The sequence below is a fragment of the Dermacentor andersoni genome, chromosome 11 (genome assembly GCF_023375885.2).
Source record: "Dermacentor andersoni chromosome 11, qqDerAnde1_hic_scaffold, whole genome shotgun sequence".
In the NCBI taxonomy this organism is placed as follows: domain Eukaryota; kingdom Metazoa; phylum Arthropoda; class Arachnida; order Ixodida; family Ixodidae; genus Dermacentor; species Dermacentor andersoni.
The window spans coordinates 109,676,664-109,701,260 of NC_092824.1; the positions used below are offsets into that span (position 1 = coordinate 109,676,664).

The 24,597-nt window shown below is 45.9% G+C and overlaps 1 protein-coding gene and 1 long non-coding RNA gene across 2 annotated transcripts in view; one reads left to right on the forward strand and one right to left on the reverse strand.

Annotated features, from left to right (window-relative positions):
* LOC140214012 (uncharacterized) overlaps positions 1-9,669 on the forward strand; it is a 185,075-nt gene extending 175,406 nt beyond the window's left edge. Inside the window, exon 5 of the long non-coding RNA XR_011890897.1 lies at positions 9,585-9,669. This is a non-coding gene — a long non-coding RNA (uncharacterized lncRNA). The remainder of the gene's footprint in view (positions 1-9,584) is intronic.
* Positions 3,573-24,597, reverse strand: part of LOC126539449 (vitellogenin-6-like) — a 50,022-nt gene continuing 28,997 nt past the window's right edge. The window contains exons 16-25 of the mRNA XM_055075399.1: positions 23,650-23,869; positions 21,717-22,020; positions 16,853-17,062; positions 15,380-15,643; positions 13,820-13,954; positions 11,448-11,690; positions 9,427-9,727; positions 6,743-6,900; positions 5,402-5,641; positions 3,573-3,978 (exon numbers count right to left, since the gene is read on the reverse strand). Of these exons, the coding sequence (XP_054931374.1) occupies positions 3,814-3,978; positions 5,402-5,641; positions 6,743-6,900; positions 9,427-9,727; positions 11,448-11,690; positions 13,820-13,954; positions 15,380-15,643; positions 16,853-17,062; positions 21,717-22,020; positions 23,650-23,869 (2,240 nt within the window). The 3' untranslated portion in view covers positions 3,573-3,813. The remainder of the gene's footprint in view (positions 3,979-5,401; positions 5,642-6,742; positions 6,901-9,426; positions 9,728-11,447; positions 11,691-13,819; positions 13,955-15,379; positions 15,644-16,852; positions 17,063-21,716; positions 22,021-23,649; positions 23,870-24,597) is intronic.

The following is a 24,597-nucleotide window of genomic DNA, read 5'->3' on the forward strand; positions in this document are numbered from 1 at the left end:
ATTTATACCTAGTGCAGCTTTCTTGGGCTAATGCAGGAGTGGAAGTGAAATGCTGAACAATGACAAATAATAAAAGACAATATGAACAATGCATACCAAATGTAAATACTAGCTACCTATTCAACAGGAGCTAAAAATAAGTTTAAAGGAAGAGAACGAGTAGGGACTAGGCAAAGAATTCTAATATTCAATTACATAGGGAAAGAAACTGTATTTGGAAGTGTCCGTATGGGCAAAATAAGGCGCGATGATTGGGTGATAGTGATTCCCAGTTCTAGATAGTTTAGCAGGAGTTAGGTAATTATCTGAAGAAATCTGGCAAGAGGAGTTAATAATGCAATGCAAAAATTTTATTGATTGCGTGCGTCGGTGATCTGAGAACGGTTGCAAGGCTAGGGATGAAAGCGCTGTGTTGAAGGCGAAAAAATCTCTACCGAGCCTGAGGCACATGAAGCGAATTGTACTCTTTTGGATGCCCTCGATTTGATTAATGTCGCATTGTTTCCACGGATTCCAGACAGGCGAAGTATATTCTAGTAGCGGCTGGATTAGTGATTTATACGGGGCGAATTAGAAATTGTTTACGCCTATTTTCTATTAGCCAAGATAAGGTACGCGTAGGTAACTACATACATACGTACTATTTTACCTACGTTACACTATTTTCCCACATAATCCCCACACCGGTTCAGACACTTGTCTCATCGCAGCATTAAATTTGAGATGGCCCCTGGCAGAATTCGTCCGGCAGACTGTGGAACCACTTTTGGACTGCTGTCGCGATGTTGTCGTCAGTCAGTGACGCACGCGGCCTCCTCAAACGCTCATTGTCACGGAAGCCTTCACAGCCTTTTGCGAACTCACAACACCACCACCGCCTCACAGTTCTCAAAGTGAGTCACCTTTCCCCATACGTGGGCTGGGTTTCCCTGAAGATTTCGATGGGCGTTCGTCCCTTGCTCCACAGAAAACAAATCACATTTCGTTGCTTGTACGCCGTGGACATGCTGAAGGTGGTGGTTGTGCCTCACAATCGACAGCAGCGCCTTGCCGCGGAGCTACCGGCAGATAAGGCCGGGCCGGTCCAAGAAAGGTCCACCGCTGCGAATGGCTATGTCGGCTTCGCACTTACAGCCGTAATTTGGCTAACAAACAATAGGGGCAAATACTTTTTGGTTCGCCGTCGTACATGAGTAGTTTACTACCTCTTAATGAAACATGAGACTAAGAAAAATGAGAAATCCTATCTCTTGGGGCTGTGGTCAATGTGCGGCGCAGATACCCTAACCTTTTCAGTACCTGGTCAGGTTATTAAAACTATGTGTTTGGACCAAGGCATATTGGCCGTGAAAACAAGACCAAGGTATTTATATTCACTAACGCTCTGAATGGGAGTATTATTAATTTTCTAAGTATAAACGGAAGACATCGGGTTGTTAGTGAAAGTCATAAGGACGGCATTGCGGATGTTAATTGTCATTAGCCAAGTAACGCAGCAAGAGCAAAGGAAACTGCATTTTGAATCTATAAACAGTCTTAAAAGCAGGCAATTTTGTTGTATAATACGCCGTCTTCTGCATACAAACTTAAATTTGAGGTTACGTGGCGAGGCAAATCATTTATAAATATCAAGAAAAGCAACGGACCCAACATGGAACCTTGTGGTCCTCCTGAGGGCACTTATACCACCCTGGAATCAGCTCTGTTAAAGAACACAAATTAATAAATTAAGATCAATTGGAAATAAAACTAGAAATCCAGCTGAGAAGCCGGGTATTGTTAAGAATGGCGTCAAGTTTATGCATCAATTTCGAATGAATCCCTGTATCGAATGCCTTCGAAGAGTCAATGAAGGTTGCGTCAATTTGATTGTCCGAGCCGAGGCTAATATAAATGTCATGTGTAAATTCAGCTAGATGGTTTTACTGCGCTGAATCGGCGTCCGAAGCCGTCCTGGACTTTAGTCAGTAATCTATTTGGCTTAAGATCCATAATGCGTTTATAAGTAATGTTCTCTAACATTTTACGTGAATGAGAAGTAAAAGAAATTGGTCTATAATGAGATATAATGTGTTTTTCACCGGTCTTGAATCAAGGAAGAAGTTGAGCGCTTTCAGGGGACGGGGTACTTGCGAAATATGACAGTAAGATAACAACAAGTCCATAATAAGTACCATACCATAAGCAAGTTCGGAATGTCGTGAGGCACACCGTGTAGACTTCTTAATAGCGAGTTTCAATACTAAGTTCAAAGCACCTTCTTCGGCAACATTAACGTCATTGAAGGAGACGTCACTACGAGCAATGGTGTCTGTTTGGATGACGTTGTTGTCACGAGTAAAGACGGTCTGGAAATACTCATTAAATGTATTTGATATAGGAAATGGATCATTGGTCCGATTATTGTTAATCACCATAGAAGTAGCTGTCGTATCACATGGTAAAACAGACCACCATAATTTACGCGGGTTTGTTTTTAGTAGGTCCTGCAGCTTCACATGCAAGAAGAAATCCTAGGTGGAGTTCATTTTCAGTTTAAGCTCCTCTTTGGCTTTAGTGAAACTTATGATGGCGGCTTGATTGTTTGACCACCGCTTACTGTTCTCGGTGTTCGTATCGTAAGTTTCCCCGCTGTCCTGGGTGAACTGCACAGGCTACTTTGTTTATATTTGATTGATGAATTGGTTTTCGTGGCACATGGGTCAGTTCTGGCCAAAAAGCGCCAAACAGATGGTCCGACGAGTTGACAATGTTGTTCATGTCAAGGATGTAAACATGGTTTTAAAGGGGTTCAAAATCAGTCGATGTATATGTGCGTACACTACATATGTACGGAAAATTTGGTAATGACCAGGCAGGTGTGCTATGGACATAAATATGTGTTGCGACCTGATCGTCAAAAAAAAAAAAATTAGCATACTGCCTCTCCCAGGCCCTTGAGAGCAAAGGCTGGGAGGCACGTTCTCTAAATACGCACACGCGCACACACATACGTACATACACATACACACACACAGTGTCAACGTCCCACTAAGGCAGAGCTCAAATTGTGTGGTCGAATTACGCCTTTAGTAGTCAAGTACGCATGCAAGCTTACTGAAACGTTATAAGTGTGTTATCTCGTGGCTTTGATGGAAATTGTGTTGAGATTCTGCAGAGTCCCACAAGTCTGCCGTATTTTGATTGATAAATTTTTCGATTCATTATTTGATTGATTAAATCATTCATTCTTTCATTCACTTATGGAAGCCTTTATTCACAGTGATGGCCTGTGTTCTAAGAAGTAGGAGGGTAACGTCTCAAGGGGAGGAGGCCGGCATGCCCTGAGAAGGCGTGGAATAGTTTTTTTAGTGTCGATTTTTTAAACTACCAAAACTTACCATATTTTGCACACTGTAGCTTATGGTAGCGGGAGATGTTCTCCCATGGGAGTTGCCCTTTCTGTCGCCATTTTATCGTCGTATAAGTACGCTGACTAATATACGGACATTATGCTAAGCTTCGACACTGCGTTGATAGAAAGTCCTGACAAGATTCAACATGCTTTGTAAGAAAATGAGCATATTACGTACTTGCTTATGACTTTTTACTTTATTGCCTTTTTTCAATATACATAGCTGAAGGACTAGTGATATTGCATTTTGTCAAAGGGTTAATACTTAAGAGTTCTCCCGTCTTGTAGCCATGAGACAAAGATAGAAGCCGTCACTTCCTTCCAGTTCGGCTCCCTGCTTTTTGATCGTGGGATTTTGACGGAGGTATGCTCGTTGTAATGATGTGATGGTCGATTAGAGCGTTCGCCGCCGAGGACACCTAGTGGGCAGGTGGGTGGCAGTCCGCGCTGGGCACAACGTAGCTCTTGGCGAACTCGAGCGTGTTGTTGTACAGGTGGCCATCGGGACCGGACAGCTCGTGGTTCTTGTCGAGGTTGTAGTCGCCACACAGGCCGCACAGCTTTCCACGGTAGAACGTAGCCACCTGAAAAAACAAGATCGGCGAATAACTTTTACCAGCGTCCATCGCCTTTCATAGCCTTCGATCAAAGGTCAAGTCGAAGCAGGCGTTGTAGAATAAGAACCCGTCAGCGAAAGCATCAAATTGTTCGTGTGCGTTAAATTTAATATACTGAAGAAATTTTCCAAACGCTTTCGTAGGACCACGTCCAGTATTTCCAAGATTCATGTTCTGAAAATGCCGTTCATCGTTCAATTGTATGCATGAGTGGGCAGCGTCCGAACGGGGACCGACACGAAGTCCGGCGGACGAGCCCCAGTTACTCAGGTCTATGACATTGTGCTGCTTAACAGTGAAGGCGCAGGTTCGAATCCCAGCAACGGCAGTCGTATTCCGATGGGCCCGAAATTCATAAATGTGCGCACATCAAGCCTTTGCTGCACGCTCATTTGCCCTATGTATGTGTACGGTCATCAAAAGTATTCTGAAGCCCACTCGACCAGCGTATCTGTCATAACTACTGTGTTCCTATGGTGCGTAAAACAACAGCGATCATCGTCACGCACTCTTTTATCTGCTATTCGCGAAGAAAATGTTCTCACGTTCGTGAATTCTTTGGTTATCATACGTCTTCTTCAAAAATATTACAAGTCTTAATTACCCTTAGTACGCCTTTAACATCGAACGCATTCGATTATAGCAAACAGATGACGGTTTACCTATTCCTCGGTTGTTCCACGGCACATTTCGGCATACAGTTCGTGTCTAAGGCAATTGTTGCCACGTGACACATTTAGGAGAGTGGTGGTAGCAGAGATGGGGTCAGTTCGACCATAGGTGGTGGTGGCCTTGCAAAGCACACTTCACTCTGTCGACGACGATGTCCGAGTGTACAGTGAGTGTTCCTATCACCTGCTTTAAATATACGAAGCAACCGTTTGTGGGAACTACTCCATTCCAGTTTGGACTCAGAAAATTGAATAGTAATAGACGCAACCCCTGCACCACGTTAGTCGGGTGGTGCATGCCACAAATACTCTATTATCAAGTCAAATGATGCGCAGGTGACAGTTTAAGGAAACATTATTCTTTTCACACACTTATAAGCAAACAAGGACTGCATTTCAAGCCGCTATCCGATAAGGGTACTTCAAGAATACAAAGAGAGCAGAAAATCAGGCCGTTGAAAAACCTAAAGTTAACTGAAGACTTAGTCTTGCGTAGACTACGAATACAACTGTGCGTCTCAATACATGAAATTAAAGATACGAAGAAGAAAGGTAGACTGCAAGCGGCGCTTCTTAGGCGTCGTTTAGCTGTTGCAATTGGTGCTATGAGTGTTGCTCGTTTTTGTACGAGTTCTGGTTATTGAAGGACTAAATCTCAGAGATGCATTCTCAAATTATAATTTCCTGTTTGTTAAGAGCAAAACGATTGCCTTACTAACCTCGACCTCGAGCATGTTCCCGCTGAAACCCAAGTGGAGGCCGTACGACTCGGAGTCCAGGTCGTACCACTTTGTGGCCTTCTTCTTGATCCTGAACAGCTCAACGTCGTGAGAGGTGTGGCTGTAGGGATGCTCGGCCGCGATGTCTACTTTGTTGCCATCAACGCGTACCACCAGGCCGGATTGATCATCCAATGGCAAGATCTCAATCATCGTCGTGTCGATGAACACCTTCACTGCCTGCGTTCGATTGCAGAAAGAGAGTAGACATTCGCTTTATTGCATTTAGAATGATACACCGTTAATCTCGAGTAGATGTAATTAGGCTGTTGACAATAGCATTACGATGTCTTCATGATATTGCCGGCCTATAGTATGCTATACATAGGTTGATGGTTTCAAAACGACATGTCGATGGTTGCCATAATTCCGAAATTTGAACATTGTTCGGTTGCCTTTGAGCAGCCAATAAACAATTAGGATCACAGTATTTGATGCTTAACGCAAAGCTTTGAACTTCTTATTACTTGTGTGTAATTATACGATCATTTTTACACAGTAGCGCTCCACTTCAAAGTGTTGCGTTTCAATGCCGATCGAATGTTTACCCAGGAAGCTTACAGAATGGCCGAGTTTAAAAAGAAGCAACGCAACGAACTCTCATGTAGGACAACCTGGAAGCATACAAGCCTGAGGTATCAAATTGCGTCCCTCGTGCAACGCGGACTGATTGTTCACGCAGCCGCATTTGTTGCTTCAATCGATAGGGGTCGCTTTTCGCGTTGATCGCAGATCACATGCATTGACAACATGACATGTTTAGTACAGGACGATTAAGCATGCTCTGTTAAGAATGCGTGGATTAAATATTAGTGATGTCCAAATCTTATATGTTAAGCTTCTCATCAGGAAAACTGGAAAACTCGATGCTTATCATTCCTTAATGAACCAACCCCTCAGGCAGCGAACAAGGGTGATTTAGCAGCCTTATCGCAATAGTGATGAAAAGTAGCCGTACAAGAGAAGCCAAAGTTACGTTTCCACAAAGAAACTTGCCTTCCTCTCGCCTTACGCTGACGAAGGCCGGTCAGTTGCCGTAACGTGGCTCGTTACTATTATTCGGCTAGTCTAACCACTTTAAGTCTCCATCTGCCTACGGCATTTTGGACTTCACCTTCGAAGACACGAATGTGACGAGGATGGCGGTGAAAACTGTGTAGTTAAGAATATATGATATTCCCTGCTGAATCTTACTTCCAGAAATGGCTTATCAACGAGCAGCTGACGCCGATGAATGACTTGTGCTCGTGTTTAGATTGGCCGCTCGGGCCGAATCCTCACCTTGGTGAGCGTCGGGTTGTTCGTTGCACGAGCCAAGACCAGGAACCTCTTGTTAGGCGAGCAATCGCGGGCGACTACTTTGTAGCAGTCTGTCTCGGGCAGCTGGACCACGGTGGCGTCGAAAGTGCGCACGCTGTGAGACTGTAGGTCGCAGTACTCTGAAGCGGAAAAAGGTTTGACGGTGTTGTGAGATATGTAAAGACTGACCAAAAGCACCACGAAACTAGAATAAAGGGTATACAAAGTGAATAAACACGCTGCCTCTCTGTGCAGAAAGCAAGAAAACAAAGGCGTGTTGACCCAGAAAGATGCGGAAGATCGGCCTACCCGGAATATGTATTAATATATACTGAAATTGTGGCAATAAACATGATTAGATGTTGCATGATTGCGTGATATTATTGCACTATGTAAATTATTCTTTCATTGTCAGATCGTATTTGTTTCTGGACCATCGATTTCTTTTACCCATTTTGACGCCGGAGTCATGTTCAAGGCCAGTAAATTTCCTAGTGTTTACTTTTAATGAGGCAATGTCCCATGTGCAGGATTTCTCAACAGGAGAAGAACATTACAAAGAGCTTTGAGCTTCTCAGTTGCACGTTAGCAGGGATAGTTGGAACACAGGTGAGGTGTTCCTTTTCATATTGGACGAGAGTGTACAGTGACGTTATCTTCTTCCGTCTCGACTTTGATTGATACGCCTTTCATTTTATGACAAGGAGTGATCCAAGGAGGCGTATTTCCAGTTGCTGATTTCTACAGCGGGGCATGGCACTTGCGGAAGCGACGGACGTTAGCGCGCAAGCGCCAGTAAGAGTGGGTGCAAGAGAGGAAATGTGGGGAGTTTTGCTCCTTGAAAATGCGATTCTGCCTAGGTACTACGGAGGAGTTTCTTGGCGCGCGTTGTATGCGCTTGTCCCTAGGCGTGCCGGCAGAAGTTGCGGGGCGCGGTAGTGCTGAACTTAGCATCGCAAGTTCGCGGCTCAATGCAATTATATTTATTCAATCATGTTTTTACTAATGCAAACAACGTGTCATTATTTCGCATTATTGGCGGCGCCTCCAGGACACCAAAGCGGCAACGGGGACATCAAAGCTAGAAGCCGGACTGGTCCGTGGGCTGGGGCTCGCAGAGGCCTGCGCGGGCCAGGGGAGTATAAGATCGGCTGTTTGCTATCGCGGACAGGCAATTATTTATGCGAACACCCCCTGGCACGCTTCGGCCTCCGTGGCCCCAACCCACGGGTCGCCATGCTTCCAGCTTTGATCCGCCCGCTACCGCTTGGGTGACCTGGAGATCCTTCGCTGCCTGCTTTAATGTAACCTCAGGTGCTCTCCTGAGGCCTCCGTTTGCCGTTGCGTGTTTACAATTGCTAGTAGGTACAGCGGGGCGTGGCGCTTTTGGGGGCACTCGACGTTTCTGCGCAGGGGCGAGTAAGAGCGAGCGCAAGAGAGAAAATCTGGGAGCTTTTGCTCCTTGAATATGTGACTCAGCCTAGGCACTACGGAGGAGGTTTCTTAGAGCGCGTTGTATTCGTTTGTTCGTTTGTCCCCTAGACATGCCGGCATTGCGGAGTGTGGTCGAGTTGGTTTATACGCTCTGCCGCTGGCTGCCCGCTCGGTGAGGCAGTGGGCGCGGACGCCACTTGGTGATCGCTGTGTCTGAAGGGACAATGTTCTGAGTGGTGTTGTATATGTCGCGGGTCGCTTTTTTCGTAGCGATGATAGATCGGATTTTTTACAAGCACTGCTCCAGGAAGGCACATGTAACCGGCAAGAGGTGGTGCAGTCCATGGTGCCGTCCATGGTGCAATGTGTGTAAATTTTTACTAAATTGATGGTGATTGCGCCGGTACCGTGGATCTTACCTACTCGGTGACAAATTTTTTTTTGTCTTGTTGAGGTGTTCATTTTGGTACCCTTTGGGACTCGCTACGACACTGCAATGCAACGAAATTGCTCCTTTTGGTAAGGTTGCATAAATAAATAGCGACATCCCAGACACGCCGAATCCGTATAAAGACGGCTCAGAAGACTTTGTCTTCAAAACTTCGGGCAACAAATGTAGGTGCATTCTACTGCACTTTGGCGCTTGATCACTGATTGCTGCTTTGAGCAGCAATATTTGCCATTTAACGTTTAAGGTACTGTTGGTTTTTGCCTGCATTAAGTGTTGCAGAAGCGCCACCGAAATTTCGTGCCTTCACAAACACTTTCTTGCTTATGTTGAATAAGTGTATATTTTTTTTAGCATTGAAAACGCGCTTGCAATCAACACAGCCAACAGATACACAAATGATTTCAGTTTTCCTACTTTTTTCGTCCTTTTCAATTGTGTGTAGCGCCATGTTCAACATAAGCAGGGCTACGTTTTTAGCATGACACAAGAACTATCTGCCTGAATTTCCCCGGCGGAAAGGCGAGGTGTTGTCATGTTTCGACAAAATACTGCAGCTTGCCTGGTATAGTTGTCATATTGAATTACTACTTGGCCAGCTTAGCAAATGGCAGATCAAGAACAAATAATTCGACAGCTCGAAGCAGAGGGACACTGAATATGGGAGAGAAAATTCTCATCCCTCCGATTGTCGCTCGACATGACAAAGAAAACCTAATGGAATCTAAAAAAAATTGTCAGGTCTACAGGATCTTATGGTTTAGGCCTCCGACGGAACACTTACTGTGTCTGTAGAGCTTGGAGTACTCTGCAGCATTCGAGTAACCGGTTATCGATAAGATCCTTGGCTCGAGGATCTTGCTAAATGTGGGCACCTCCCAGTGTTCGTGGTGGTGGCCATCCTCGGTCGTGACGATCATGTTGGTGTATGGCTTCTCGCAGGCACGCCACCAGGGAACTTGCGAGACGACGTGGAGCTTGCCGTGGTCACTCGTGAAGTACGAGCCAAGTACACCCAGGAAGCCGGCTTTCCAGGGTTTGTACGCGTAGCGTTTCGCGTAGTACGGTGCCAAGCGGTTCAGCAGCTGTAGAACAGAGCAGTGATTCACATGTTCGAAAGCCGATTTCGAAGATAAACATACGATTTTGCTAGAGTATGTGGGACGTAAGTGCGAGGTAGAAGTGCATGAGGTGCACTTATTTAAGGTGCCCGTTGGTTGCCTCTTTTGTTATGCATTTATGGAACACAGAATTTCAACGACTGTGTCCTGCTAGGCATGCTAGAAACGCTGGTAGTTAATGACATGAAGCATGTCGGAGAATCTATCTAGACGTAAATGAGGACGCAGTTGCCTTGCTCGAACCCGCGTGTGTTTTTTTTTTTTTTTAGCGTAGCATAAACGTGAAGCTGGTTGTCGAAGACCAGCAAAGGACCGGGAAAGGTGGGTAACGTAAAGTGGGAAATAAGGTATATTAGGGTCATTACCTTTTAAACATGCGTTAGGTTTCGATGGTTTGTTAGCACGAACCACTGAGCTTAGCAGCCGATAATAGACGCAGCAGAAAGATAAAGAGAAGTACGTATTGTTTGTTGGTCCCAGCTGGGCCCTTCTTTTCCAAGGGATTATCATCACATATGTTCCTACAAGCACAAATTCATTGCTCATCAACGACAGAGTTAACAGAAACTATCTGGCTGACAAGCGCAACCTAGAAGCTGCTAACTGCGTTGAATGTACTGCCGACTTGCTACGAACAAACGGCTTTAGACGCTACACTATCCTTGGGGAGCTGGTGTATGTCTGTGCGTGTGTGTTTATGTGTGTGTGCGAACGCACACCCATGTGGCAGTGATATATTACCGTGTATTCATGGGAAAGTAATTATTTGGAAAAGCGTCTATAATTATGATCGAGTAAACCGTTACCTTCATTGAGCACTAACATCCCGTTTAGCGTTTGCAGCGTTTTTTAATTACTTACTTAAGCCATGCAAAGACGAAACAATGACATACGATCCACACATTCACGAAGATAGTGGCATGGTACACAGTGGATCGCGCACCGGCGTAAGAGAAACTGAACTGGCGCCGGAGATCGCCGCCTTGGGTACGTTTCAACATATCCCTGATCACACTCTTCCACACTACAACCTTTCAAGCTACATACGGTTAAATAGGAGTGCGTTTGGGAGGCATTCTCAGATTATGACCAGCAGGTTGCCATTATTCCTCAAGAGAAAAGTGTATGACAGCTGTGTCTTACCAGTAGTCACGTAAGGGGCAGAAACCTGGAGGCTTACGAAAAGGGTTCTACTCAAATCGAGGACGACGCAACGAGCTATCGAAAGAAGAATGATGGATTTAAAGTTAAGGGATAAGAAAAGGGCAGATTGGGTGAGGGAACAAACGCGAGTTAATAACATCTTATTTGAAATCAAGAAAAAGAAATGGGCATGGGCAGGACATGTAATGAGGAGGGAAGATAACCGATGGTCATTAAGGGTTACGGACTGGATTCCAAGGGAAGGGAAGCGTAGCACGGCGCGGCAGAAAGTTAGGTGGGCGGATGAGATTAAGAAGTTTGCAGGGACAACATGGCCACAATTAGTACATGACCGGGGTAGTTGGAGAAGTATGGGAGAGGCCTTTGCCCTGCAGTGGGCGTAACAAGGCTGATGATGATGATGACGACGGTTAAATATGCAACCAACGATGCTTTTAAATATAGCGCGTTGAATAGTAGAAGAATTGCACTGTCTGAAAGAAGCTAACGCTTACGAAAGATGGTGTCATTGTGTACTCACGGGCTTGTAGTTCTTCCACTCTACGTCTGCGGTGAATTTGCCGAGGCGACTGGAGTAACGGAGCAGTCTGTAGCAGTAGTGGCTGAACTGGAGGCCCTTCTCTTGCGTTTGGTGGCATTTGTTAGCGAGCCAGTGGAGGAATGTGCTGCTGAACCTGTTCCTGCCGACTGCCTTGCCTTCGGCCGCAGCTGCCAACTGTTGTTCGTCCTCGTCGGTGTGTGTGAACTTGCCGTCAATGGTGATCTGTTTTTTAGAGAAAAAGTGTACAAAGTTATGACGCATCTCTGCAACCTACAGGGGAAGTAAACATGTGGGCAGTTGTTTCGACGTGTTGGCTACAACGATGTACTATAGTTTCACACAGGATTAAAAGCTGTTCGAAACTGCCTTTAGAGCGCAGCTCTTAGGCGCCCGTTCCTGCGGCGAGCGTCGGCGTCGGCGGCGTAGCCGAGCGAGCGAGAAGAGCGAAAGATGAAAGAGCGAACGCGGAGCGGGAAATGAAAGACTCGAGCCGCGAAGGGCGGAGACCAATGACAGTGGCCTGGTGTCACCGAAGCACTGTACGGTGCTTAAACATAAAACGTGAGCAATTCCAAAATTACTGCAATGTATTGCATCATTTCCGGATTTACTTGCATTTATGACAATGGCTTAATTAAGACTCCAAAACGTACACATTGGTGTACCCCTTGCTTGGAAAACGGCTACAGCACGATTACACGTAGTAATTCCGTGTAATTAGGTGCGAAAGTCATTTGTTCGTTTTCACGTTTCAGTTTTTCAGTAATATACCTAGAATTCGCTGTTTGCAGCTAAAAAGACAGTAACAATCTGGGGCTCTGCACTACGGAGTCTTCATAAGCGAAATAGTTGCGTTTCCAAGTGAAACACTGCTTCCTTTTTGGTATTTCTCACTATGCCGTAGTGTCGCCTCGTTGTGGAGCCCGTTATTTACTGCGTTCCGCATAGCCGGTTATGCTACTGCGTTCATCAAATTCAGTTTCGTGGTGATGGTTCTATGACAATTATAACGTTATGATTCAATTCGACGAAGACTCTCTGGTAGCCTCTAGGCGTTTCGTTTATTGTTTCGGATCCGAAGTTTTCTTCTCCGAGTAACGCCAGTTTGTTAGTCGTCTCGCTGTTTGCCTGTGAAACCGGAGCTGACAATTGCCGCCATCCTCAATGAAGGATGGAAGTACCTGACCCTTCTATGTTTAGCTGATCAGCCAAGTGCGTTGAGTGTGAGCGGTGTCGACCGCGTTCTGTAAGCGCAGCCCCGAATTTCATGCTTCTTCCTTGCGGCATCATATTCTGGCGTCACGGGCTCTTTGTGCGAGAGCTCCACCCGCCGTGGTTGTTCAGTGGCTATGGTGTTGGACTGCTGAGCACGCGATTGCGGGATCGCATCCCGGCTACGGCGGCCGCATCTCGATGGGGGCGAAGTGCGAAAACACCCGTGTACTTAGATTTAGGGGCAGGTTAAAGAAACCCAGCTGGACAAAATTTCCAGAGTCCTCCACTACGGCGTGTCTCATAATCAGAAAGTGGTTTTGGAAAGTAAAACATCATAATTTAACTTTTTTTTTTGAGCGAGAGCTCCGATGGGTCTGAAGGTTTACGTGCAGTAGTAAAAGGAAAACGTTCATTCGTTCATTCATTTCTCCGTCCGTCCGTCCGTCCGCCCGTTCGTTCGATCGTTCGTTCGCTCGCTTGATCGTTCGCTCGCTTGACCGTTCGCTTGTTCGTTTATTCGACGGCTTAACACCATCGGAAAACGACAAAGCGCGTCTCGCGCCGGTAGGGCCCCGCCAGCCTGACGCCTGTCGGCGTCTCGCGCTGGACCGATTCGTGGAACGTTTCACATTACGTAGGTGTCAACTACAGTTGAGTGAGCCAATATATTTTTTTCATTGTGTTTTGTTGCCTAGCTGAAAGAACGCATAAACGGTGCCGTTGTGAGCAACGTGACCTTTTGTCGTACTCATTATTGACGAGGTGTTTCAGCATGAACGACCCTGTAAAGACTTCAGCACTGAAAGAGTGCACCGAACATGTTTCGCAGTGAAGGTTTCTTACGGTGTGCGAATTGCAATTTACCTTGTTTACATGTGGCGCGCTGTTTTACACTTGAAAATTGAGTGTCATTGACCAGTTCTTTAGAGGGCTGGCGTGTTTAGCCGCAGTTCTCTTTTTAACGCACTTTGGGTTTTCCCTTTGATGATGCTCGAAGTAGTAGATATCAGTTTTGCAAGATGGCAACCAACTGGCGGTAGCTTTGTTTGTCGTATTTTGATCACTGTGACAGTGGCCCAGTGACCTCGGCCACAGGTTCAGATTTTCTCATATTTGGCGTGAATCGGAAAACTTACACTCGAGCCTGCTTCGCAGGTGCTTCCATAGTGGACGTCGAGGTGGGCGTCGACGTGGTGCCCCGCGTAGAACGTAGCCATGTTAGTTACGCTCCAGTCGGGCTTGGGGAACTTCGCCGATGCATCCAGGCAGATCTGAATAAATGAGGTGAATGGGAGGAAGAAAATTTTTTTCAGAAGTCAGCTCTAGCCCCCGCCTCCCCCCTTTTACCAACTACAGGCTTGTATACATAGGTTTAGTACGGGCATCAGTAACAGAGGTTAGAAGCACGAGCCTCCGTCGACACCACTTCATTTACACGTACTGTGCGTCCCAGCTAACGCTATTCAAGCTGCTGAAAGAAACAAAAAGGATCTAAAAAGAAGGCGTGAGACACAGCTGTAAAGCCTACTGTATTCGGTCGTCAGAGGCATGGCGACCGAACAGCCTAGCCGTTAGGATCGTATCTTGCACCATGGATTTTAAATAGTTTTTGTTCTTTGAAACGCGTGGTTAACTTTAGTGAGGACACCCTATAGAACAACGCGCTATGAGTGATGTAAATACTACTGAATAACATGGAAACAATTAAATGAATGAAATGGTGAATGACTTGATGTTCCACTCAATTGCGAGGCGGACAGAAAAGAACGAATAAAATTGAAGTTGCGATGCGAGCACACTAAGTGTGATGTAAAAAATAAATAAGAAACAAATAATATAAAGTTCGGAAGTATATACACTCGTGGTATCGTGAAGCCCCGACCGCGTATCGCAAACACACACACACACACACGCCCACAAAAGAAAAATTCCGCGCAGCACATAACGCCCTCCTTGTAATGCTTGGAGACTTGCTCGTCATTCCCTTTATTTATTGTCTCTTTATTATTATGCTGAGGGACCTGCTACAACGAACGACCAAAACTTAGTTACACTTTCTATGGAGAGGACTTCTTTGAGAATTTTAGATGGCGACATGGTGATAATGCCGTAACTCCATACCAGAAACACATTGAAGGTGTACTTGGAAAGTCCTTGCGTCAGAAAAAATAAAGCGGAACAGACCCAGATTTTAATCGCATAATTTTGTTCTAGCGTTACCTGTACGGTTTATAACAATTTTCAAGCTGCGGGTGTATGGTACATGCAAAGAATTATTTGAATGCGGCAGTGAAAGAAAAAGCATCAGCACTTGTCAGATTCTCCATTTCGATTACACATAATAGGTGTATCCCTCATAACAGTCGGTGAATGTAGGTTAGTTTAACAGTCACTAATTGCAGTCACTGCCTTGACCAGTGGAATGGCTACAGAATGTTGTCTACACTATCAGTCACACATCGGTAGGTGTTTGAATACCATATTTCATGCTGTAAACTACTAAGCCGACAATAAAAGCTAAGCAGAAGTAGACGGAGACCTTCAAAGCTAAGCGTTTGTATTCTTTCTTACGTTTTTATTTAATATACTGTAAAAGAACGTGAGCTCATTCGTGCTACTTGTTCATTTTGCTAGCGGTTGGGAACCGTTCAGTGCGCTTAAGGAAGCCGCGATAAACCCGGCCTTGCAAGGCTTACCTTCAGTCCTTCGGTGTCAGCGTGGCTGAACGGCGTCCTGTCGTAGAAGAACTGCAGCTTGTGGTTGAAGAGGTCGTGGTTGAAGGAGTACCGGAACTCGGCGGTCGCCTTTCGCTCTTTGCTCTCACCCTTGAAGTTGACGTCGAGTTTCAGGACGTGGGTGGACGGCACCTCGGGATCATCGGCGATTTGGTCGTGCACGTTGAAGTGACTGTGCCGTTCGTCGTCTGGCTCCAAGAACTTGTACGAAATGTCGATGTCCAGCTAAAAGAGAGATTCAACAAGACTATCCTTCAAAGGCGGCCCATTGTGGATGAGCTGGACATGACAGCTTGATGACTAGTCTTGGCAATGTGGCGATAAATCTAGCACCTATTTTCTTTCTTTGTTTCGGTTATGTGTTCATTTGTTGAAGACTCATTTGCAGAATTAGCCTGAGGGGACTCTGCTAGAGGCTTACAATTGCCTGACCAGGCGAGCACTCACTTACAGCTGCAATAGAAGAAAGCCGAAAAAACCTGCTTAGGCTACATTGACACGTTAACAAACGTTTTAAAGTATTTCATCTTAAAATGTCCATCTCATATTAACAGAGTAGCAGTCATTTTAAGTCAGTTTTAGAATCTCTGCTGATACATTCCAGGAAGTAACAGTTACAAAAGAATAACGTGTGGTCTGCGAGGCAAGGTGTTTCAACAGCGTTTTTTTCATGTCCCTACTTCCTCCTGTAACCTAGTTTACTTATGAAGATTCTCCTCATCTCGTAATGAGTTGCCTTATGTGAACGTGTAAATTTGAAGGGGATCACCCTCCTGTTTTATATTGTCGTAAGATCTTCAAACATTCATTTAGCATTGAATTTGAGAGAACTCGCCTTGTTCGTGCTGTTCTGGATCTGATGCAGGTTTTGCATGTGTACTGCAGCAACAAATATTCCCAAGCAGATGTTTATGTTTTCTAATGAACCTATCTTTTCTTCATAAATTTTAAGATGGCTGGGGCTGCAGACGAATTCGTGCAATCTAGATGCTTTCTGAGCTGAAAAAACGAGTGATATAACATCACGTAGCGTTGGGTGTTTCAGGTACTGTTTAATCTGTGCATCTGTTCTAGATCCCTTGATGCGAAAATCGCCGCTGCTCGTGTATGTTGTGCTGCGGCTTCTCTTTTCATCGCACTTAGAAGTGTTCAGTTACCCAGCCACGCAGTTGACTGTTTTCTGCTTTCTTCAGTTATGAAATCCCATAATTGTCATGTACAGCAAAGCAAGAACAAAAATTCGAAACCGAAAATAGTAGCTTAAAAAGACATGGAATTTGCGCTGGAAACGCAGTTAATGTTTTCCAATTGTTATGACAACCTGCAATTATTACGCAAGTTCCCGTTCCGCTGCATCTTGAAATCAGCGACAGTGGTGGTCCCTGGGTTAATCCCTGTCTTTATTTTTCATGTGCATAAATATTCTTCACTCACTTCTTTGGTGGCATCTTGAGCAGCGGGGACGGCGTAGATCTTGATGTCACGTGGGTGCCAGTGAGGATTGACGGTCATGTAGTAGAAGCGTTCCCGACACGACATCTCGTGGTAGACTTCGCGCACGGCTCGGTGCAGGCCCTTGCTGATCAAGTGGCCCTTGACGTTCAGGCCGATGCCAAAAGTGTCGTCGAAGTAGTGGCGGTCGAACTGCACGTGAAGCCATATAAATGGCATTAACGAAGGCAAAATATTAGTTGTAGAAAATCTTGTGATAGTGACATTGCAATCTACTGTAAAATTAGGAGTGTTAAATGAATAAAGGGAAAATCAGACATACAATCGTTCGTAGCAATTACTATAAAGGAAATCCATACGGGTACCGCGAAAGGAAAGCCTCGTAGTTGAAGAGAAATTCGTCCTGGTCCAGGATTCGAACCCGGAACCAACGCCTTTCCGGAGCACCCACTCTACCATCTGAGATAACCAGGAGGCTAGCAGATGGCAGCACGAAGTAGAATTCATCAACGACTCGAAGGAAAGGCAAGAGTTTGACGTAATAGCTGTGTTAAAGGCTGCAAATCCGAATGCCATAAACTTGCCGACTTTAACGACAGCTAAAAATTCACCCGCAAAGATGTTTCCCCTTATACATCGTTCACTTGAGAGTTTACAGTTCAACCATCTTGGAGATCATTCCATAAGTTCTTGTTTGACTAGCGCGAGAGAACTAGACGGACACAAGTGGGTATCCTTGTCATCTGCCTGTAACGTCTGTTCCTGCGCGCTTTTCTTGAACGTATAATTATCGCCATCACCTTGAGAATGTCGGACATTGTCGCTTCTGTCCAGGAATAAAACGGCGGTGACCATCTAGCACATTTATGCATCCTGTGATGCAGCATATACCAAAGTCAGTGTCAGCTCTTTGACGATGCTACACCGAAGCCATCGCAGTCTGCTGCAAATGCGCAGCGTCTTCACAAACGTTTAAAGACACTGTTTAAGTCCCTGCCATTTTGTTATGGTAACAAAACGTAGCATAAATCTTCCAATATTTCGGTGACAATTTGTCTTGGCCTTCCCGACATAGCTTGAAATCATTGCCGAATAAATCGCACGGACCCCTTCTCGTGTATATATATATATATATATATATATATATATATATATATATATATATATATATATATATATATATATATATATATATAGTCGCCTAGTCTCTCCTCATGCTCCCATCCTCCAGTGCAGGGTAGCGAACCACAACTACCTCTGACTGATTAACTACCCTGTTTTTACATACATTCTCCCTGTCTCGCTACCTCATGACTCGCTGTCATGAACACCTACCAGCACAGCTTTGTCTAGCACTGGCGTGCTCCGCAATGCAATTACATTAAAACAGGCAAGCAATGCCTCTCCAAGCGCTCTCTGACTCCGGCCCCGCCATCATCTGATGATCGCAGAATCCCAAGCGTTACCTGGCGCTTCTCTAAGCCTTTATCGAAGCAATTTTCTGAGCACTGTGGTGTTTATCTAGAATGACTTCCTGAACTGCCTTCCATTTTTCAGCCTGCTAGCTCTTGTTTACCCTCAGCGATCATTTACTCACAGCAAGTGCTTGTAGGCCGTCCCGGTACACATGAGCGACTGTAATCTGCTAGTATTGAGCTTCCCTATCATTCGATCATCATACCGCTACGTCTGCATTAAACTGCTCTTCCCATCGAAGAGTTCACGTGAATTCTATCATTCTGTTTTATCTACCCGTATTTCTTATTCCTCCTTACGTCTATCTCTTTTATCCATCCATTCTACCGTGTACTTTTCAATGCAATGTTATTATAGGCGGAACTTACCCACTTTGTAAACATCCGGTATTTAAAGGCAAATGTGGGGAAGTCTCGAATCGGCAGCGCAATCCGAAAATGTGGGCCGACCCTAAATCCAGTGCAGTCGAACACAGCGTATCAAAGCGCTGTCATGAGTGAAAAATGCCAGTAACTGGCACGTGACGTATGCGCCAAACGTTTCACAGAGAAACTTTGGCATGGCACGAGAGAATCATGCGTACGATCGTGACCTAATGGTTAGAGCATTAGGTTGCCTTGGTGTAAGATGAAGGTTCAGTCGCACCATCGGTCACACAATCTTTTACAGCATTATTTAGGCGGACTTTATCGATTTTGGAGGTACTGACAAAGGACTCGGGGTAGCGTTGAGCGATCCAGCGAACGCATCAAAGTGTGCACGAAATCTTAACTTCGTAAGAACTACGAGGTATGTAAAGTTCCCTTTGATAGATTGAAGTGCTCAAGGTAGCCCGTGAAGCACAGGCGCAGAGGTGATGATATGTCAAGGTCAGGCATATGCCTGAATTGGAGCGTATATGCTCTATTTATCTATTCCCTTATGTAATGCAATGTATGCACCACCTGTTTTACGAACCGCATTAACACACTGGCGGAAACATACACCATGCACTGGCGCCATTTTCGGCCTAGTCTCCTAACATGTCGATGTCTCCCCCCAATTTATGACCCGTCTCTGTGATCTGTACTCCACTACACTTCCCCTGAGTGATCTGTACAAAGTGACCGTGCGAAAACATTCACTTTGACAGTCCAGTGCAATGTGCCGTTTTAGTTACTGTCCTAATTGATAAATGCCGTTAAATTTTAAATAAGTCGCTTTTGTGTGAACACCGCTACTCTAGACAGAAATGTTACTCCAACTCACGCAATAAAAAGCTCGATTTCTGTGGGAGAGGGTGGAGGGTTCCGTAGCAAGGATTTGACCACCGGTTACCTCGGTTGGAATGTAGCATGCTGAATACAACTGAAGAGAATAACCTCTAGCAAAACTACGCGGCTGACTTTAGAATGAGTAACTTAAAAGTCAGCGCCCTCCTGAGCTGCCTTTGTCCATCTAGTTCTTAGGGGCAGTTCGCAATATGAATCAATGCCATCTCGCCCTGCTTTCAGTTCTTCTGCGTTTCTTGGATGTATACTGGGGACCACTTGGTTCATAATGACGAACTTGCAGCTTACAATAACGGGACAATCCTGGGACACTTGAAAGTCACACGCCATCTACACTGACGACAAAAGTTTTTATGCGTTTCTCGACTAAAAGAATGAAAGCAGGACACCGAGGAGCTACTTTACGGAAACGCCGAAATAACGATGGAAGATTATGAGGATGACAATGGCGGTGTTTTCTGTTACTTCACAATCCTGAAATGCAATCATGGTTTCGCAGTAACCGCGATCGGACAGCTTGTTGTACGAGGATCAAGGTCTGTGGACAGGGCTGGTGCGCTCTTTACGAGAAAAAAAATATCCATGACCGTTACGAAGATGGAATTTTTGTTGTTGTACACATGTTCTTTGGTTTGTGCTCCATTTTGTTACATAAAATATAAAAGCTTGCCTCATAGGCTAATTCGCGAAGAGAAAGTAAGTAAAGAGACAGACGCTGCCAATAGTTTCACTCTGTCTTTTCTACGTGTCATGTTTTAGATATTGGGTCCTGCCTATTTTAACGCACTTTTAACATTTCTATTTATATGTTAATGCAGATATACTTTGTGCCCTTCACGCCTTTCCGTATGTGTGCGCGTATTCGTAAAATGATTCTGCTTCTGGTAGATCGTATTTACCCATTATGATATGCTTCGGCCCATTCAAACCTGATGTGGAATTTCACAGTTCAATATACTGTTCGAACACTTCTCTAAGAGTCAAGCGCTAACCCACACCAAGAATGTTTGCAAATTGCTTTGTCATTGTCACAGTAAGTAACGCCAAGGACCGAACATGGGACGAAGCACATGCAAATAGCAACTCAAATGTTGACAATGCTGAATACATAATAATACACAAGGACAACCGTATTCTTCTTTTGTGTCGTGTTCCTTCATGCTACTTCGATTCCTAAATAGACAAAGCGATCTGCAGTAAGGTTTATGGTGATAATTTCTCATACTGTTGTTCAGTTGTATTCGTATTCAAAGCGCGCGAAGCAACAAAACGACGAACGGCGTGTCAGGCTGCAGTCATCGAGAAAGGTGTGTGGGTGTGCGTGGCAACAGGCGCTGTTTCAACCAAGGCAGGTTGCTCGTCATCATGTGCCACGTTTGTGCTGCATCGGCAAAGAGTATTCCTTTTTTCCATCATGACGGAGTGCTATCGACTGGTGGGGAAATCTGAACTATTCGCAAGATGGCTGCCCTAGTACCACCACCTTAAGCGTTAGCTGTCGTGCGAGCTAGCCGTTTTCGCCCCCGGTCTTGAGCTCGTCGAATCGTTCGGGGTTGTTGAGGTTTCCTCCATGGTAATTCACTGTACAGGACGGTTTCTATCGTAGTAGTTTAAACTGCTGCGCTTCTCACCGATGCTCGAGTGCCGATCGAGTAATAAGCGTGCGCTGGCGCAGACGGGAGCGTATAATAGCAACGCGCTGAGAGCGCCATCGCCTCCAGCGTCCCCGTAGACGCCACCAAGCTAATGTGACGCGGCGGCAACGCTCGTGCCGCCACCGACTGACGAGGAAAGATGGTGAGGCTTGACCACGCCGCGGCAAAATTTCTACAATACTGCGGATGCAGTCGCTGCGTTCCGCCGCCCGTGATGCGCGGAGGACAAGCTGTGGTGGTATCCTGGAAACCAAGCTTTGCATCACGTGGCAGAACTCCCTTCTTTGACTGGTGAAAGCGCACGCGGCATCATGTGCGCTTGCACCAATGGAAGCGCCTTCTGACGCGTTGCCAAGGCGCCGTAGCGGTCGGCGACAGACGACGCAAAGCTGACGATGAGCTAAGGTATGCTAACGCTTAAAATTATTTTCATGCATGTTTTACCTTGGTCACTTCTTCAGGTCGGTAGAGAGGGTGCGCCAGCTTGTGGTATTCAGCCTGTGCTTGTGATGGGTCCGAGTTAATGTCAAAGGGCATGCTGTACGTAAATGGCTGGAACTTGTGGTTGATAACGTTCCAGGGCAGGTGCAGGGGCCGGCGCAGGCTGAGCTTGCCCTCGAGTGGTGCCAAAGTCGCCTTGAGGTCGAGCGGCCAGGAGACGACGGTCCTTGCACTGTAGCCCGTTCCGAGCCCCAGTGCGGTGAACTCCGGCGCGAAGCCGAACGTCTGGTAAGACGCGACGTCGTATCTGTTTGAATGGTGAGGGAATTGGAAAAAAAAATCACCAACGTATACGATACTTCCTAATGCGACATTTGAGCGCAGCTCTGTACGTGTTCTCTTTTCGCGATATAGTGGCTGGCGTGGACAATCTGTGTGGTATGGCATGTGACAACCGGAGCAGTGGTGCGGCTGCCTTGCTAATCGGGAGATCGCGTGAAGTGGCGAGTGGGCGACGTGTGGGCGCGATTTCCAGCAGCCGCCGCAGACAGACCTCCCAGGTGACGCGCGCTACTCTGGCGCCATCTCGTGGCATTACACATGGCACTACACTTTTTTTTTTCACATGCTTTCGCCATACCCTCCTCCTCCGCTTTCCGCCTCGTGCTTTTGCTACAGCCTCCTCTACCGCTTTGCTCTTCGCGCTCTCTTCGCGCTCTCTTCGCTGTCGCTGCTTTTTCTCTCCCTCCTGCGCTCCGCGTTAGGTCTTTCATCCGCTGTGCTCGTTAGCTCGGTTACGCCGCCGAGAGGCGCCGTCGCTCAACGGAGGAACGGGTGCCAAGAACTGAGCTCCAAAACGAGGTTAACGTTTCCTGTGGTTAGGCAAAATGATGCCCAACGCATTTCGCGGAATGATTCATTTTACACTCCCATGCAGGCTCTCCGCTGGTTTTGTTTGAGATATACCCCGTGAGCAATATGGAAGGCAACACTGCGGAACTTTTCAATTAATGACTAATCGTGTAATCGAGTAATCGTGACTCTGAAAGACATTCGGTGTTTTCCCAATTATATTGCAGTCGGGTATATATCCGCAATCAATGGGTACACCGTTCAACTGAGACTTGCCATACTCGGCATAAGGCTCCCATATATGCTATTTTTAATGAAAATTGTGGGAGTGCCTATCTCTCCATGAGTGCCGACGTTAAAGCGATTAGCATTGAAACAACCTAGCCACGCACAATATTACTGCCGCTGAGACGCGTTGTGTAGAGGCGTGTATGCAGCAGGGTTCCTCTCACGCGCTTCTCTTTGGACATGGTGCACCATCTAGCGGCACAACCGGAAAGTCCGCGTGGTGCGCGCGCGTGAATATACAATAAGACAGGATTGTCTAAATACATTCAGTCACTCATGCACGGCAAACATTTTCGAATTTTATTTTGTAAATGAAGCGTTCTGCATACCCGATGGCACACAATCGGTGACCCAAGCTAGTACCGTTTTGGAGCCCGGTTCTATCGCCACGGTCGCCTGATTCTCTACCAATCAGACCATGGACTGATTGGTAGAGGCCCAGAGGCCCAGGTAGGCAGGAAAACGGTTGGATAGACTGACCCACAGGCAGGTAGTCACCGGAAAGTGTTTGAAGTATTTGAGCAATGATAATCCCCTTAAAACCTGCCATCCCTGGTGCAGGTGCTGAATGATCTTGTATGCCTATGCTACATGGGCCGAATAAAGATTTGTAACAGACAGAAAAGTAGTCATGTGTTCGGACGGCCGCATTGCTCAGCGCCTTTGTAGCGGCTTTCTCAGAATGGAATGCCACAGTTATTTACGGGTGTATTGCCACAGAAAGTGCGTTGCAGAGTCAAAAATGTTTACGCGTTCTGCACTCGTCATGACGCGGAATCAAAGCAGAAGTACTCACAGGTAGTGGCGCTTGATGTCCAAGTTGATCTCTGCGTTGTCGCCGTGAGTGAGACCCATCTTCTCTCGCTTTCCGTAGATGAACTCAGCCTGCTTGAAGTCGAAGATGACTGGCACGCCCAGCTCGCTCGGCATCAGCACAGTCACGTCTTTAGTCAAGTAAAAGTACTTCTTGCGGACTTCGGCGCCCAACAACTTCTGAACGGCCTCCTCTGGTTTATCTGAGGGAGCGCAGTACAGTGGGGAGTAACACGGTATGTATTAGATTCAACCGCTGTAGCACCATGAAATTGCTATTTTCGAGTACGCTATACCGTATTTCTTTGAAAAGGGAGCGCAGATGTGGTACGGCCCGTTGCAAGATATGTCGAACAAAGTAGCCCAACGATATACCATTCTAATGCTGAGTAACACCTTTCCCGTATTACGGTCGGCGTACTGCAGGTGGCTAAGTGTTTATTTTACTCGTTATAGGTCGTTTATAGGGGTTGACGTAAGCAAATTCCTCTTTCGAACATCGCACATTCTAACCTGGCTGGCCTGGAGCAGTTCTCACTATCATGGCGCGTCGCAACATCGTACGTGCGGATTGCTTTGTCCTCATCGTGAGTTAATAGGCAGGATGCATTGGGACTGGCCTTGGTTTCTTTATCAATTTTGAAGAACATAGCTTGCGAGGCTTGACTGTTTCTATAAAAAGCGCTTGCCCATTTATTCAGCCCAATTCGTACTTGCGAGAATCTATTGATGGAAATACAAATGGACACTTGGAATGTGTCGCTGGATGTTTTTGCCATTTCCATTTCACACGCAAGGCAATTTTAACTTGGTCCACACGAGGACAATATATAAGTGATTTAAAATTCCAACTCCAACGGATATACACCGGATGTATAATGTTGTCCGGAATTGTGGTATTTACTATGGCGGCGAATTATAAACTTAACGT